Source organism: Rousettus aegyptiacus, unplaced genomic scaffold (assembly GCF_014176215.1).
Source record: "Rousettus aegyptiacus isolate mRouAeg1 unplaced genomic scaffold, mRouAeg1.p scaffold_m13_p_3, whole genome shotgun sequence".
In the NCBI taxonomy this organism is placed as follows: Eukaryota; Metazoa; Chordata; class Mammalia; order Chiroptera; family Pteropodidae; genus Rousettus; species Rousettus aegyptiacus.
The window spans coordinates 147,232,466-147,247,719 of NW_023416306.1; the positions used below are offsets into that span (position 1 = coordinate 147,232,466).

The 15,254-nt window shown below is 34.5% G+C and overlaps 1 protein-coding gene across 29 annotated transcripts in view; it reads left to right on the forward strand.

The window, feature by feature from the left end:
- GPHN (gephyrin) overlaps positions 1–15,254 on the forward strand; it is a 399,765-nt gene that overhangs the window by 195,454 nt on the left and 189,057 nt on the right. For 19 of the 29 annotated variants that reach the window (XM_016131237.2, XM_016131231.2, XM_016131221.2 and 16 more), the window contains 3 exons: positions 1,038–1,104; positions 6,851–7,123; positions 8,397–8,504. In XM_016131237.2, coding sequence (XP_015986723.1) covers positions 1,038–1,104; positions 6,851–7,123; positions 8,397–8,504 — 448 coding nt within the window. The remainder of the gene's footprint in view (positions 1–1,037; positions 1,105–6,850; positions 7,124–8,396; positions 8,505–15,254) is intronic. The other 10 variants (XM_016131243.2, XM_036238699.1, XM_016131241.2 and 7 more) reach the window with 1 other exon arrangement.

Below are 15,254 nucleotides of genomic sequence, written 5' to 3' on the forward strand. Positions count from 1 at the left end.
ATTGTGGTAATCATGTTACAATACATGTCTAGATATCAAATTATTATGTTGTACACCTAAAACTTAATACAACATTATTGTCAGTCATATCTCAATTGAAATGAAAAGAATATGGAAAGTTTTAAGTAACTTTTAACGCTTCTCTTTGTGAATAGGAAAAGAAAAAAATCAAAAAGACAATTTTAGGTTATTTCAGAAAGTGAGAGTAGTTAAAGGATAAACTCAATAATAGAAAGAAGTTTTGGAAAAACATTCTTACATGACTTTCCATCTTAGCTGCACAATTTTAAATATAGACTAATCTAATCAATCCCTTTGTTTTCAAATGATGAAATCAAGAGATTGCCAGGTGAAAGTAACACAGCCAGTTATTGGCAGAGCACAATGCTAACTCTCATGAAATCCAGGCCTTTAATTCTTATCTGTCTTCCAGTGTTTTGTACTGTTCTCGTTTCTTATCTAACTACTTGTTTTAAAAGTGGCCTGGAAATTTACAGTGATCTCTCAAAGACCTTTTACTTTATATTGACTTGTTTATCAATGGCTTCATTAACAGCTGAGCTCTTCAAACTCCCCACTGCCTTCATTTGTGAGACACCTTATTTTACTTTAAAACATTAATTTCTTGAGAAGAGCTCAATATCTCACTCAACTCTTTTGTACCTTATGTGTTAGACTTTTAAACATAAGTATCACTATGCTCGGCATTTTTTAATACACTATCATTGAAATCTTACAACTATATGAGATATGAAGAATGTGAAATTAGAAAAAGGAAATAATTTGGCCATTATTTATTTAAAGTGGCTAATTTATTCTGATTGTATGTTCATGCATTTTTCCTACCTTTCACACTTAACCAGTATTATAAAAACTTCCAGCCAAGTTGCTTCATTTTTATAGCAACTAGTGAATCACTAGCCACAAAATTTTATTTCTAAAACAGTTGTTCAAATGTAAAGTACAGTGTTACTGAGTTTACTTAAACTGACCTTTCGTTGCAACTTATTATTCATTCAGTTTCTCTTTCTTTTCAGGCCTGTATGTGGAATCAGAGGGAAAACACTCATAATTAACCTGCCAGGTAGCAAGAAAGGATCTCAGGTAAGCGACCTTGAGATTTATATGCTTTAGTGTACAAAGTTTTGGTCAACTGGGACAGTTAACCAGCAAAAAGTTGAGCAGGCCACTTTTAAAACAAGTAGTTAGATAAGAAACAAAAAACAGTCCACAAGACTGCCCTTACTTTTGACACCAGTTGCAATTCACTGCATTTTCAAAATCACTCTCGGGTTCAGTAATTCACTAGAAAGACTAATAGAACTCCCTGAAAGATGGTATATCCACTATTATGGCTTATTACTGGGAAAGAATACAGACTACAGTCAACAAAGAGAAGAAGTGCATTAGATAAAGTAGAGGAGAGTTACCAAACAGGTAGCTTCCATTTTCCTCTCCCCTTAGAGTCATGAATGCATCAGTATTTAACAATATAGGGAGTATTGCCAACCAGGAAAGCTCCAATCCTTTGGTGCTTTGGAGTTTTTACTGGGGTTCATCACATACTGTTCATATGGCTGACTTTTAGTTTCTAGTCCATCCCAGAGGTTGGGCTGATTCCTTTAGTATCAAATACTTTCCAGAGGCAAACTGATATCACATTGCCCAAAGCCCCCATAATAAATTACACTGTTAGACTGTCTGGCGGCCAAAGTCCCTAGTGTAAAGGCATATCTATCACTTCCCAGTAACTGAAGGTAAAGGCCAGACCCTCTTTAAATAAGTTTAATTTTTTATTACACAAGCTAACATAACCCCTGGACTTCAGCCAAGATGATTGCGTTTGTCTGGTTGGATATCTGGATTTGCTATAGCATTTATATTACAGACATAACAGCAGTACAAGTGTGAATAGGCCTAAGATTTGGAGAAGCCAGTGTGGGATTAGGATAGATTTGGAGAAACACCTATTCCATCCTCGATAACCATTACATATATATTTTCACATTTTTGTACTAATTTGCTGATTTTATTATTTTGATCTACTACTATTTTTACTCTATGATACATTAGCCTAGACCTATTTCCTATAGAAGTTTACTCTCTTGCTCAGGCCAGTCACTTTCCATTGGTACTACATTATGAAGAGGCTTTAACTCAGTTTCCCAATACATACGACCATCAATGTCAGTGTTATAGTTATACTGAAATGCCAGTATTATATCAAAGTATAATAGTAGATATAATCTGAAAAATAATAGTCAGAAGATTACTGGATTCCCACACATACATTAACAGCCTATTCTGTCATCATATCTCCCAGAGTGATGCTACCTAGGTTTAGCACTTGTCAGGTTCCAAAAGCAGGAGTAGTCTCAGCAACATATGGCTTACCCTTTCCAGCATCTGTTAAAACTGAGCTAAGAAACAATATCATCTCTTGTTCTAAACCTCTTTTTATACACCAGTATAATACTGGATTTCCCTCATTGCATAACCATTTATTCATTCCTTTACCTTTAGCTGCCGTTCCTCTTCTTCATTTATACCCATACTTTTCCTTTGAAAATCTTTGAATGAGACAGTCAATTTGTCCAATGGTCCAATTTGCCATCAGTAATATTAGGCTAACAAGTGCCTCCCGCTCAGCTCATTTCAATTTTATAAGGTAGTGGGCACCCCCAGTTACAGTCCTGGCCCTAGGACCACTACATCTGATAGAGAAAAAAAATTGAAGTGATGTGGGGAAAAAAAGAGAAAGTATGTAGTCCTAAAGGAAAAAGTACAATCATAACAGCAGCCTCCCCTAACCCTCTCTTCCAGAAAAGCAGAGAAATATATCTTACATGGACCATACTTTGGCCTCCCTCATGTTGAGTATGATCACACACCAATGAAGGTGTAGACCAAGCCTTCATGCCTTTACCTTTTCCCCTTTGAACAACAAAGGTTTCAATTCGTCATTCTAATTTTCTAACAAATCATTGCTCTGTAGATGAAAGTTTGTTCTTTAGTATAAAGAAATGTGACTCCATGGTCATGATACAATATCTCTTGTTCTGGTCCTTTTACAGTACACTGAGCATGTATATCTACCACTGGGTAAACAAAGCCCAGTCCAGAATAAGTGTTTAATCCTCTAAGGACCCATTTGTAGCCTCCAGGACAGCTGGCATCAGTCCAACTTGCCAGCGATGTGCAGGACCTTTCCCCTGTGGAATCTGGTACTTGGCCCTCCGCTGTCTCTGTCTCTCTTGTTAGCAGACAGAACAGTTCTTGTTGGCATTTCGTGTCTCATTGCAAGAGGAATATATCTACATTCAGCACATCTCTGCAGCCCCCTAATGTCCACGCATCTTATGGCCCCAGGTGATCACATCAAGCAAGCATCAAAGTATCTGCTCACCAGTTCCAGTTTCCAGTTCTGTAAAGGGGTTCTTCTGATGGGCATTAATATATCCTACTTCACTATATCCTTGCATTCCCAGAATGATTTCTATAGGGCCATGCCCCATACAGGAATCCTTTAGCAGACCAATTTTCCATTGTCCTGCTGCCTGACCATATGGCCACATCCCATGAATCAGAAAAAGAAACAAACATAGGGCCAAACATCATGCAGTTCAGCCTATCGAGCTGATTTGTTTTTACCTTCTTCAATCAGAGTGGCGGCCTTCCAAACAGGATGCTATCCCTTCACCTTGGAATTGCCATCCATAAACCAAGCAGCTCTTTGTTGATCAATAGAAAGCTGTTTATAGGGCACTGCCCAAGTGGCCAAAGTGGCCATAGGATCCAGCAGCTCCTCAGGTGGTTCCGAAGTCGGCCCTAGGTGAAAAGAGGCTACCTGCTCGTGAGTACCTCCTTGCATTCTCCTGGTAGCATGATCCTATATCCATCATTTCCATTTTATTATGGAACTGTCCTGGGCGTTGCCTTCCCTAATAGAGCATTTTCCAAATATTACTTAAGACGTTATGGATATTTCAGGTTTCAAGATTATTTTATGTCCTTCAGTCGTAAGGGCAATCTCAAAGTCTAATAACAAGCTAGTAATTCTCTCTCAAATAGAAATTTGCTGGTCAAAAATCCCAGCAGGTGTTGCTGGGTGGCACTCAGCGGTTTTTACCATAAGCTCCAGTCTGCACTCCACACAGGGTTATTGTATAGCAAATTAATGACCTGTGTGAGCTGAGGCAATCATTGATCCCCACTTAGCATATTCAATCTATATCAGTGGAAGAGTGGCTTTTTATGCCTTCTGTTTTATAATACTAGGTAAGGGAAGAATTCTGCAGTCAAATACAAAATCTGTCCCCATAATACATTCAGGTAAAGGAGACTCACCACTTCACATATAGTTTACTGCACAAACATTCTAATTTTCATCTGAACTTTCACATTAATCCCATCAACTAGTACATTTCTATATCCTCCCCATCTAATAGTACCCCACCGTTAGGACTTCAACAGGTTTTAGAATCAGAGTACATGGGACTCCCATGTCAAGAAGTCCCCCCAAAATCTCTTCTCCATCCTCTGACCATTTTACCTATTTATGTGCAAATGGCCTTGAATTTCCAGGCCTGAGTTGGGCCAAGGGATCCAGACACTTTTATCAGGTCTTATCTTGATTAGCTTATGGGACCATCACTTAAGATGATGCAAGGTAAGATTTCTTAATAGTCATCATTGCCTTCTAGCTTTTTAAATTTTTTCAAACTAAGGCAAGGAGAAATTTGTTTAGGACCCTTCAAAGGAGATTCATTTAGGACCCAAAGCCCTCATAATAAACCATTGGTAGATTGCCCATTGGCCAAAGCCAGCAGGCAAAGACACTCCTATCAGGAGACTAGCAAGTACTTCCATCTATGTACTCCATCTACAACAGTGCTACATTAAGACCTTTGTTTTGCCCCCATCAATACTCTATTTATTCATTTCTTAATAATCATTTAAATATTTTTACCCTGCTAGTACAAGACCTTTGAGTCTCTACTTTCTCTTTCACCATTTTCTTTTGAATGGTCTAACTTTATTTACTATTTATTACTTCAACATAACTTTTTTCCTTTGGAACCAGCTCTGAGGCTAGAAATTATATATTCAGACCAGGCCAAAATCCAAGCTTGGCTCAGCCTCAGGACCCACCCCAGCATTCTCCTTTACATTCAGTTTAGCTAGCACAGATAACAATATCCAAAGAGTTGTATATTTACCTTGTTTCTCGTTATTTTGCATTTTTTTATCCATCCAGTGACATAACTCCTTAGGAATTGGATCTTTCATTTTGAAATTTCATTGCCAAATTTTAACTTCAATAACTAATTTTAGCACAGCTACATTTCCATGTTGTGGGTAACCCTGTGTTTATTAAGGTTCTAAAGCTTCATTATTCTTCACCCTCTCTTCCATCCTTCTCCCAGATCACATGTTTCATGTATCAGGGTCTTTCCAGCTAATCCCACTTCTAACTCCACTGTAGGGAGTTTTGGCTAACTACAAAAGTTAGCTAAATACAAAGTTGGAGTACTCCGCAATGCCACCCTCACTTCTGACATCAGTTGCAATTGAGGGGATTTCTAAAACCACCACCAGTTTTGATAATTCACTAGGAGGACTCCAAGAACTCACTGAAAGCTGTTATACTCATGATTAGGGTATATTATAGGGAAAGAATACAGATTGAAATCAGCCAAGGGAAGCAGCAGATTCGGCAGAGTCTAAGAGAGGTACTAAATGAGGAACTTCTGGTCATCCTCCCCCATGGAGTCATGGATAGCATTACTTCCTCTCGGCCATAATATGACACAATGCACAGAGAGTGTTACTGACTAGGTACCCTCACCTTTGCCTTTGATGTACAGAGTTTTTATTGAGACTCAATCACATATTGCTTCCATGGTTGACCTTCAGAAGACTAGCCCTTTTTAGAATGGAGACTGTCTCTAGTTTCTTCCAGAAGCAAAACTGATAACATGTTTCCCCAGGCCCTCATAATAAACCACATTTTTAGACTGTCCAGTGGCCAAAGCCCCCAGGCAAACAAAGATGCTCTTATAAGGCATGACATTCCAAGGAACTAGAAATCACCTCCCAAAAACTGAAAGTAAAGGCCAGACCTCTTTGGTCAAAGTTAAATTCTTTACAATCTTCATCAGTAAAGCCATTGAGACAAACAAAGAAAGGTCAAAAGATTCAGTACCCTTTCAGCTATTCCAGTAACCCTTCATTAATTTTAATTTTAAATCCACCTTACATTTTAAGGTAAGTTACTTTAAATGTAAAAGAAGGAGACCTCTGCCCAAACACATTCTCCAAACATAACTGGCCCTATGTTTCAATGTTAAAGTTCTTACCTATTCTCCTTGTGATACATTATTGGTAATAGTGGGCACCTGATCAGGACAAACTTATATCTATTTTTACATATTGTACAACATTTCCTAAGTCTACTTTATGATGGTGCTCAGAACTTTAGCTCTCTGAATAAAATAGTTCATTCCTCAATTGGTTTGTTCTAGTGCTCTGCTCTAACTAGAAAGTTGAAAACTGTTTCCTTCCTTGCCCATAGTGTATCTTTAAACCCCAAATTTGTATAGAAACTTTATTTTTAAAAAAATATACTGTGTCTGCATATAGTACTGTAGTTCTTCATTTTGTGAAGAATACTATACTATATGCCATGCTTCATATTTCATATTACAAAGATGACGCTTTAAATATGATTTATTCTTAAGACTGATGGAAAGAAATACAGATCTAAAGTCACAAATAAACTTGATTGCTTCTATTTTATATGCCTATAAAAGTGCTTCATCTTTATTTTTTTTTTTCCTCTTGCATACAGGAATGCTTTCAGTTCATACTGCCAGCTCTACCTCATGCCATTGACCTTTTACGTGATGCCATTGTAAAAGTAAAGGAAGTGCATGATGAACTTGAAGATTTACCTTCCCCGCCACCTCCCCTTTCCCCTCCTCCCACAACTAGCCCACATAAACAGACGGAAGACAAAGGGGTTCAATGTGAGGAAGAGGAAGAAGAGAAGAAAGACAGTGGGGTTGCTTCAACAGAAGACAGTTCTTCATCACATATAACTGCAGCAGCCATTGCTGCCAAGGTAAGCCTGCTAAGAGATGCCCAAACAGCTAAAGGACCCACAGGTAAATGTACTGATTTTATCCCTCTTTCCACCTCATCATTCCATAAGTTTAATACCTCTTTAGGGCATCCTTAATAAAACTAGGCATCCTTAATAAAACTGGGATTCTCATGACACTCCGTAGCTGTAGAGTCCTTGAAGGAACTGGACTTTATTCTGAGTTCTGAGGCATTAAAGATACTGCTGTTACCTATTGAGGTAATAGCTACAATGATAAACAATGTGACATTTAAGAACTCCTTGGAGATGTCATTTTTGTCGTCATACAAAATATACAATGTTCATATATTCAAAATGTCAAATATTCACAAATTCTTAAGGGACTAGCAAACTGAAGGTAAGAGACCTTAGATAATCCAATAAATTATTTGAAAAGATTAATAAAGATTTTTTTAATAAAAGGCTTTTCAGCAATTAACTAGGAACTTACTTCAGTATAACTTGATGCGAATTACCCTGGTGGTATAGAGAGAAAGTAGATATAATATATTTGCATTTTTAATTTAATAAAGTAACATTGTTAGGATAGTGCCAAAGTATTAAAAATTCTTTTTGGGAAATCCTGGGAGTAAATGGAGTACCACAAGATACTTGAGTAAATTTAATCATCTTAAATTCACAGAATATAATTTACATTATTATCTATACCTAGTATAATTCACCCAGTATGCTTTAAAGTCTTCAGAAAATAATGTATCACTTCTAGGAATAATGATTGTTCATTGACTTAGAGCATAAAGATTAAAAATCTCATTGCTATATGAAATAAGTTGTGAGCATAGCATGAGGTTTTTTGACAACATATAGATTAGAAAAAATCATAGAGACTTTCGAAGTGTCTGTTCAAACAACAAGTAAGTAACTCTTTCACTGAAAACCAGATGATTCTGTCTCCAGATCTGTTTAACGATCCATTAAATTCTTACTTAAGACTAGTAAGTATTTAAGTTGTGTGTGAGATTTGTTTTGTTTTGTTTTTATGGAACTGACTGGTGAAATAGGTACATTTAAAGATCATTATATGTTCTTTCTCTTTTACTCTTAATTAAAAGAGTAAAAAGTATCATCAATTTCAATGTTAAGAAAAAAATTTCTAGCATTTGAAATCTAACCTGATTTGACATTTCATTGTTCCATTTGTTTTCGCCCTTTTTCCTTTCTAGTCATTTTGCTTGTATAGCTTCATGTTTTCCTGTCACTATATTCATAGTTGTTATGTGTTGTGCATTAGAAGCATCCATTCTACACCAGTCCTGCTGTTATCATGGCACACGGTGAGCAGCCCATCCCTGGTCTCATCAGTTATTCCCATCATGCAACAGGCAGTGCAGATGAACGGGTAAGACAAAGAGGCTTTTGCATTAATGATTCTGCAAGCATACAACGTACTTCCTATCCTTGGAGATAGGCTATAATATATTATGAAAGATGTATTTTATTCTGAAGGATCTTCGGCAGTGCTTTTTTGTGAAAATGCCACTGAATATATTCCTTCAAGGAATTTAATTTAATAGAGATTCTCCTGTACCTGAAGTAGTATCATTAAAATTCTGTAGTATGTGGCAACGAGCTTTCATCAAATAACTTCCAAAAAATTCATTGCTCAGGAGTTATTTTTTTCTTTAACAGTTTCATCACATACCTTTAAATAAAGTGGCTTAATTAAAATAATTCCTGTAAGAGGCTCACTTGAAGTCTTAATATCCAAACAGATTTGTCAAGTTAGTATTTCACTTATATTAACCTTGTTTTTTTTTGCTCATGATTTTACATCTTATTTTCTTCTCCTTCACTATGTTCTCATAACAATTTAGAGAATTAAGTCTTAATACAAATTCTGAGATTACTAATCTTCATATAGAAACTTTTAATGATACATGTCACTTCTTTTAGTTACTGACTGAACAATAGTTTATAAAAAGTGCCAGGCTGAAAAAGATTAAACTGATAAGTATAACTGACTAAGCAGTGATAATTTAGACCATGGCTGCCAAAAAAAAAAAAAAAAAATCAATTTCAATCTCTAAAATAGATATAAAATAAGAGGACAAAAGAAGTAAAAATGTAAAATTTGGCTTTAAATACTTAGGAAGAACAAGCACCCAGAATTTGGTGGAGGGGGTATATGGGTGGGTGAGGTACTAGTATCAATAGATTCTTGGGAGATAGGCTGTCAAACGAAGACTTTAACTCTTGTATTTAATAAACCATGCCTGGTTGGAAATAAATTTGGGTTAATGAAAGGCCAAGTAGAAAATTTAAATATTGATTGGTAAAATTATTAATGAATTTTAGTTGACAATTACTATGTGAATTCTCCAAATGTAGCTTTATTTTAAATTATAAACATTCCAAAATGTATAAGATTTGAAGCAGGACTGTCTTTTGTATTCTTATCTTATAAAGCAGTCTTAACAACTATAATAATCATCCTTGTTTTCAAACTAAAGTATTTGGAAATTTTATATTCATAACCAAGCTATTAAATTTTCATATTCTGAGTTTCATGTTATTACACCAAAAATTATTTTAGTGACTATGTTTTAGTTCTCCCAAAAATTGCATATAACTAGCACCATTCTAGTTGAATGGGAAGGAAATTAATTACATACAATGGATTCCTTATATTATTAGGGTTTCATTCTCTGGAGGAACTATTTGAGAACGGCTATTTACATGTTCTGACTACACTCATATGGCATTACCCAGAAAATTCTCATTTATTAATCGATATTTAATAATTCTTTGTAAGTAGTGATTATGCTCTTTTTGACAGATGATTTGGTTTTATAAGTAGACTTACATTTTTGTGCTTCCTTTGACAAGTGATAATCAGAGCTATACATCAAAGAGTATAATGTTTTAGTTCTCAGACCTAGCATCCATAGAAAAGAATGAAAAAGAAAAAATAGGTAAGAGAAAATAATGAAAAGAAAGGCCTTTAATGTTCTTAGTGCTCCTAAAGAAGACCACTCCGTGAATGCTTATTTGGCACTAACTTCATTAATGAGCATCATTGGTTCTGAATTCCCTGGTTTGTTGTCAGTGTTTTAGATCTCTAAGTGAGAACAATCATTTGCAATATCTCTATGAACTATTTGGCTGGTTTAAGATAAGTGTAAAATTTTTAAATTAATTTTGAAAGGAAAGTCTAATTACCTGGTAAAGAAAAAAAAATCACAATTTCCCTTGCATTTTGAGGCATGTGAAGCAATGTGGAATAATGTAAAATTATGCAACTTAAAAATCGGAAGAACTACCTTTAAGCCCTGACTTTGCCACTTAACATTTGGGGCAAATTACTCAAGATTTAAGGTTCAGTTTCTCATCTATTAGATGGAAATAATAATAATTACCCTATATGTCACAAGAGGTTACTCATTTGTACCAAATAATACATATGGGAGGGAAATTATAATTTTGTTAATTTAAAGTTTAATATTTACAAAATTCTGTCCAAGTACCAAACACTATGCTTGGAGTTCAGAATGCAAAAATAAATATATTGTTCCAGCCCATAAGTTCACAATCTAACCCGGGAATTCTTTTTATTCCTTATTTACTTTCCTAACTTATTGTCTACTTATGATCAAGAGAGTGAAACCTTATTCATCAGTAGTTAGTTACTAGTGATCTGATTACTAGTTTTTGCCAAACTGATCAACTTGGTTTTTTAGGAAATAAAGAGGCTTGAAGATTATCTCTTACAATGGATATCTGTTAGTTGCCTAGGCAGCAGCCGTTTCCCATTTTCTCTTTCTAGCATTGTACTGCATTTACCAGTCATAATAATTAGGGGATAGAGGGAAATCGACTAAACCACCAGGATAGCTTGGCTCAATATAATCGGTATATCCATTTCACATAGCCACAGTTTTTAGTTCAAGGAATATATAATTCAGGCCTATCGGAGCAAGGAGGTCTCATCACTTAGGTTTTATTTAAACTAATAGGGAGCACAGCCTCTCTGTCTCTTATTGGATATTAATGAGGAAATATATAACCTCAAGAATTGCTATCTTAGAACCATGAAAAGAATGCCCGTCGATAATAGAATGAACAGTAATGGAGCAATCCTGAGAAATGGAAAAGAGAGGTGTTGGGTCCTGTTCACATGGTTCAGACCACTCATTCAAGCCCCTGTTGAACTATACTTACCTCTTGACATTTCAGTTACATGAGCCAATAAATTACTTTTTTAAAAAAAGCTAATTAAAGATAGAAATGGGTAGACTGTTGCCTACAACCAAATAACATCTTAACGAATATACCTCAATGTACACTGCGCATCAAAGAGATGAAAAGTCTTCCTTATAATTACTGAAGTATATCAAATAGGAATCCCTGAAGTTTCATATTTGAGCAAGAATCCTGATTCAAAGGGGTAGAGAGATAAGGGAATGTGACACAAAGGAGAAAAAGAAGGAAAGTAAATCCTGCCCCTTTGTGCTTACTAAGTATGAAGGTCTTTTCAAGGAGCCTGGATCCAAATTTGAAGAAATTACAGCTTGTGCTTTGCAGTCTTATGCAACTGATAGGTTCAAAATCCAAGTCATAATGACAGGCCAGGAGGAATTTGAGACAAAGAAGAAAGATACCCATGGAGATACATAATAGGAAATTTTGTCTCACTGACAGAAATTAAATCTTCTGCAGAAGTTCAGCACAATAATGATGTTCCCCAAGCTCCATTGAATACAGGAAAATCTGCTGCTTGCCCTGGAAAGAAAAAGAGTTGCTTATTTCCTTTTGGTAAAGGATATGGAGAAAACAATATGTTGAATTCAAATGGCCAGTCAGGAAGGGTTTATCTTCCTGGAGCATTTATTTGGAACTTAAGGAAGAAAATGCTGATAATTAGCAACCTGCCACTCCTATAGATTCGCCTGGAAATAAATGACACTGTTACAAAAATCCAGAGATACTTATAAAGTTTGATAAGAAAATTGAAGAACATTTTATATATATATTCATATTGTCTTTTTCTATCCATGAGGATTTGGACATATTTAAGTATCACTGTGTTCCATTCACTGTTCTAAACATCTTACATATATCAACACTTTACATGCATTGTCATTTTACTTATGAAAAAATTGAAATACAAACAGGTTAAGGACATACAACCACCTAGTGACTGAACTGATATTCAAGACCAGTCAATCTGATTTCTGAATTGACATTCTTGGCTGCTATAACACCTCTCAGCAGAAGAGAGAAAGAAATAAGGTAAAGTTCTGGGAAATGACAAACTAGTTATAAATTCTTCTCAAAAATGAGAATTGGGATATTTGGACCTTGTTTGGAAACACTTGAATTATAAAATATATTGCACAACCTAAGAATTGTAAACAATAGAATGTGTTTACTCTGGAAGTTTACTGATCCAAGCTTTAAGCTGTAAGTACCAACAGAGTCAGTAATATATTTAAATAAATCTATAAACCAAATACTTTGGAGAACACGGTATGATATGTGTTAAAGGTTAATATTTTTAAAGATTGAGTCTTACTCATAGAAATAAATCTTTGCTAAAGATTCTATTTAACTAATTAATTAAAGAAAGAACAGTAAGCTGTTAAAACCAGTTCAGAGAAAAATTCAAAGGACACATATTAACATTCAGGAAGGCTGAATTATAAATAGATACAAAATGTGATAATATACACAGGACAATAATCTATTATTTCTCTTTAGGACAAAATTAATTTGCATTCTATAGACAAGAATAATTTACATTAGTACCCATTTCCTATAATTTGCAGAGTTGTAAAATAGTAAAACACAATGAAAAGTGCAGATTATCCAGGATATTGAATAATCTTTCTTTCCCATTTTCCTGACTACTCTCCCTGCCTCTCCCCGCCCCATGATCATAATAATCTCAAAGATAATTCTTGAACACAAAAGAATGGCTGGTTTCATTAGTTTAGGCCTGGGTATTTATATAGGCACAGCAAGATGTAAATTAACCGTGTAGCCTCAGTGAGTTTCCTTTGCAAATATGCAGGCCACAAAATTAACTTCTGTCTGAAAATTTTTATTGAAAGTCTCAGATTCTACTTATAAAAGTTTTCATTTTTGCCATCCCAAAATTAGGAAACCAAGCACAGAAATTCTCTTCACCCTATTTCACTTGTAAATACATATCATTTAGATGAGTTCCTCTCTTCTCCAGGTCACAAACACTTCATTACCATATATAAGTGACCTTTTTTTTTTTTTTTTTACCACATATAAAGCTGAGACACTCTACCCCAGGTACCAGGCCATTTTTCCTGGGAGGATTTTGTAGGCACTGGCTTCATGACTATAGCCAATCTTTGTTCTTCAAAAGTGGAATTCTATCTGATTAAATGAGTACCATTTTCAAATGTGACACTCCAGTTAAGTTCTTGGTTCCTCATCACTTTGTCCAATTATTTCTTGTTAAAAAGGAAAAGATTCTCATTAAATCTGTGGAATCACTATATATTCAAGACATGTTATGAAACAGTAAGAGTTCCTGAAGTCTGAGGGAGTCAATGAGAGTCAAATATCATTTTAAATGTTTCATTTCAGTTTTAAGAAGTCAGGATCTACTAAATTGTGTGGGTATATAGGTATATATAGCTTAAGAAGAAAGAAAAAGAACTTCCTCACATATAAGAAAATAAAACATTTGAAATAACATCAATAATATTACAAACAAACAGCCTGAAAAAAAATTCTTCAGTTTATTTCATCCTATGCAATTAACTCTTATTCCACTGGATCTTAGCAGTCTGCTAAGCTTCCAGCTCTGGCCTGTAAAGGGTTTTAGAAATACTAACTCTGTCCGCTGTTATAATCTAAAAGTTGTCTAAGCAATGTCACTTCAGAAGTCTATACTCAAGAGTATATTCTTTTGAACTATCAGTAGTTTGAAGTATCTGGTACAGTTCTTTGTTGAATACACAAACTCTGAACTATAGCTTGTAGCATAACTTTCGGCCAAGCTTCAAAATTCATCTGTAGATGACAGAGACTTTATAGCTATAGTTATTTATTGTAACCAATATCAAAATGGAAGAGAGTAAAATTCTTTATCGGGGATAAAAATGTAACTATTTCAAGAGTTTTGAGCAGTGTTTCCCCTTAGTGTAAAGACATTATGAACAGGAGGAAGTTGACAGTTTTCCAGGGACTTAACACAAGCATATAATTTCTGAAATAGTAATATTAATAACATTTTACTTATATAAATTTGACCTAGAGAAGGCTGGCCTTCTCTTTTGATGAGCCAACTTCCCATGAAATTTACAATTGTAACTTATCAAACAAACCTAATTATATCTTTCATTATTCTTTTTCTATGCTGAAAGAACAAATTTTTGTAATTTTCTACAAGCCTGCTGGGAAAACTCAAAGATAATTTTAGTTGAAAAGATACCCTTAAATTTTTTTAAATTTGTTCTATATTTAGGATTTAGTTTTAAGTTGTCAGAGGAAATTTACACATTTGATTTACAATAGGATCATGGATGCCTGAGAAATAATTTTTGGTTGCCTCTTTAATTAAAATGACAATAAAAAATTATAAGAGCATAAAAAGTAATGCAGTTGTTAAGAATTAGCTCTTTCATAAGTGAGGAACTTTTATTCTTTGTTTTTTTTTTTCCTTTTAAATACTCAAGTGTATAATAAAGTTAACATATAGTGCAGGCAATTATTCTGATTAGACACAGCATCTCTGCTATCTGAGCATATTACATAGCAGATAAGAGCACAAATCAGTAAGCCAAGAACAAAAAGTCTATAAAAATTAAGTGAACTTGGTAGATATTTAACACATTATATAACTTATTTATAGGCTCAGGTATTAAAAATCAAAAGAGATAAACTTCACTTTTCAAGTTTTAGTCTTCAATATGTTCTTTCATATATTCTTGAAATATTTTACTTTTGTTCTTTCATATATTCTTGATATTTTACTTTGACTGCAGTTCTTTCTCATATGATCCACAAGATAAAAAGTATTTTCATAATTATATGATGATATAGTTTATTTAACATTCAATGTGGTAATCATAGCATTTTTAATGAATTAACAAGAATTTAAAATTTTTAT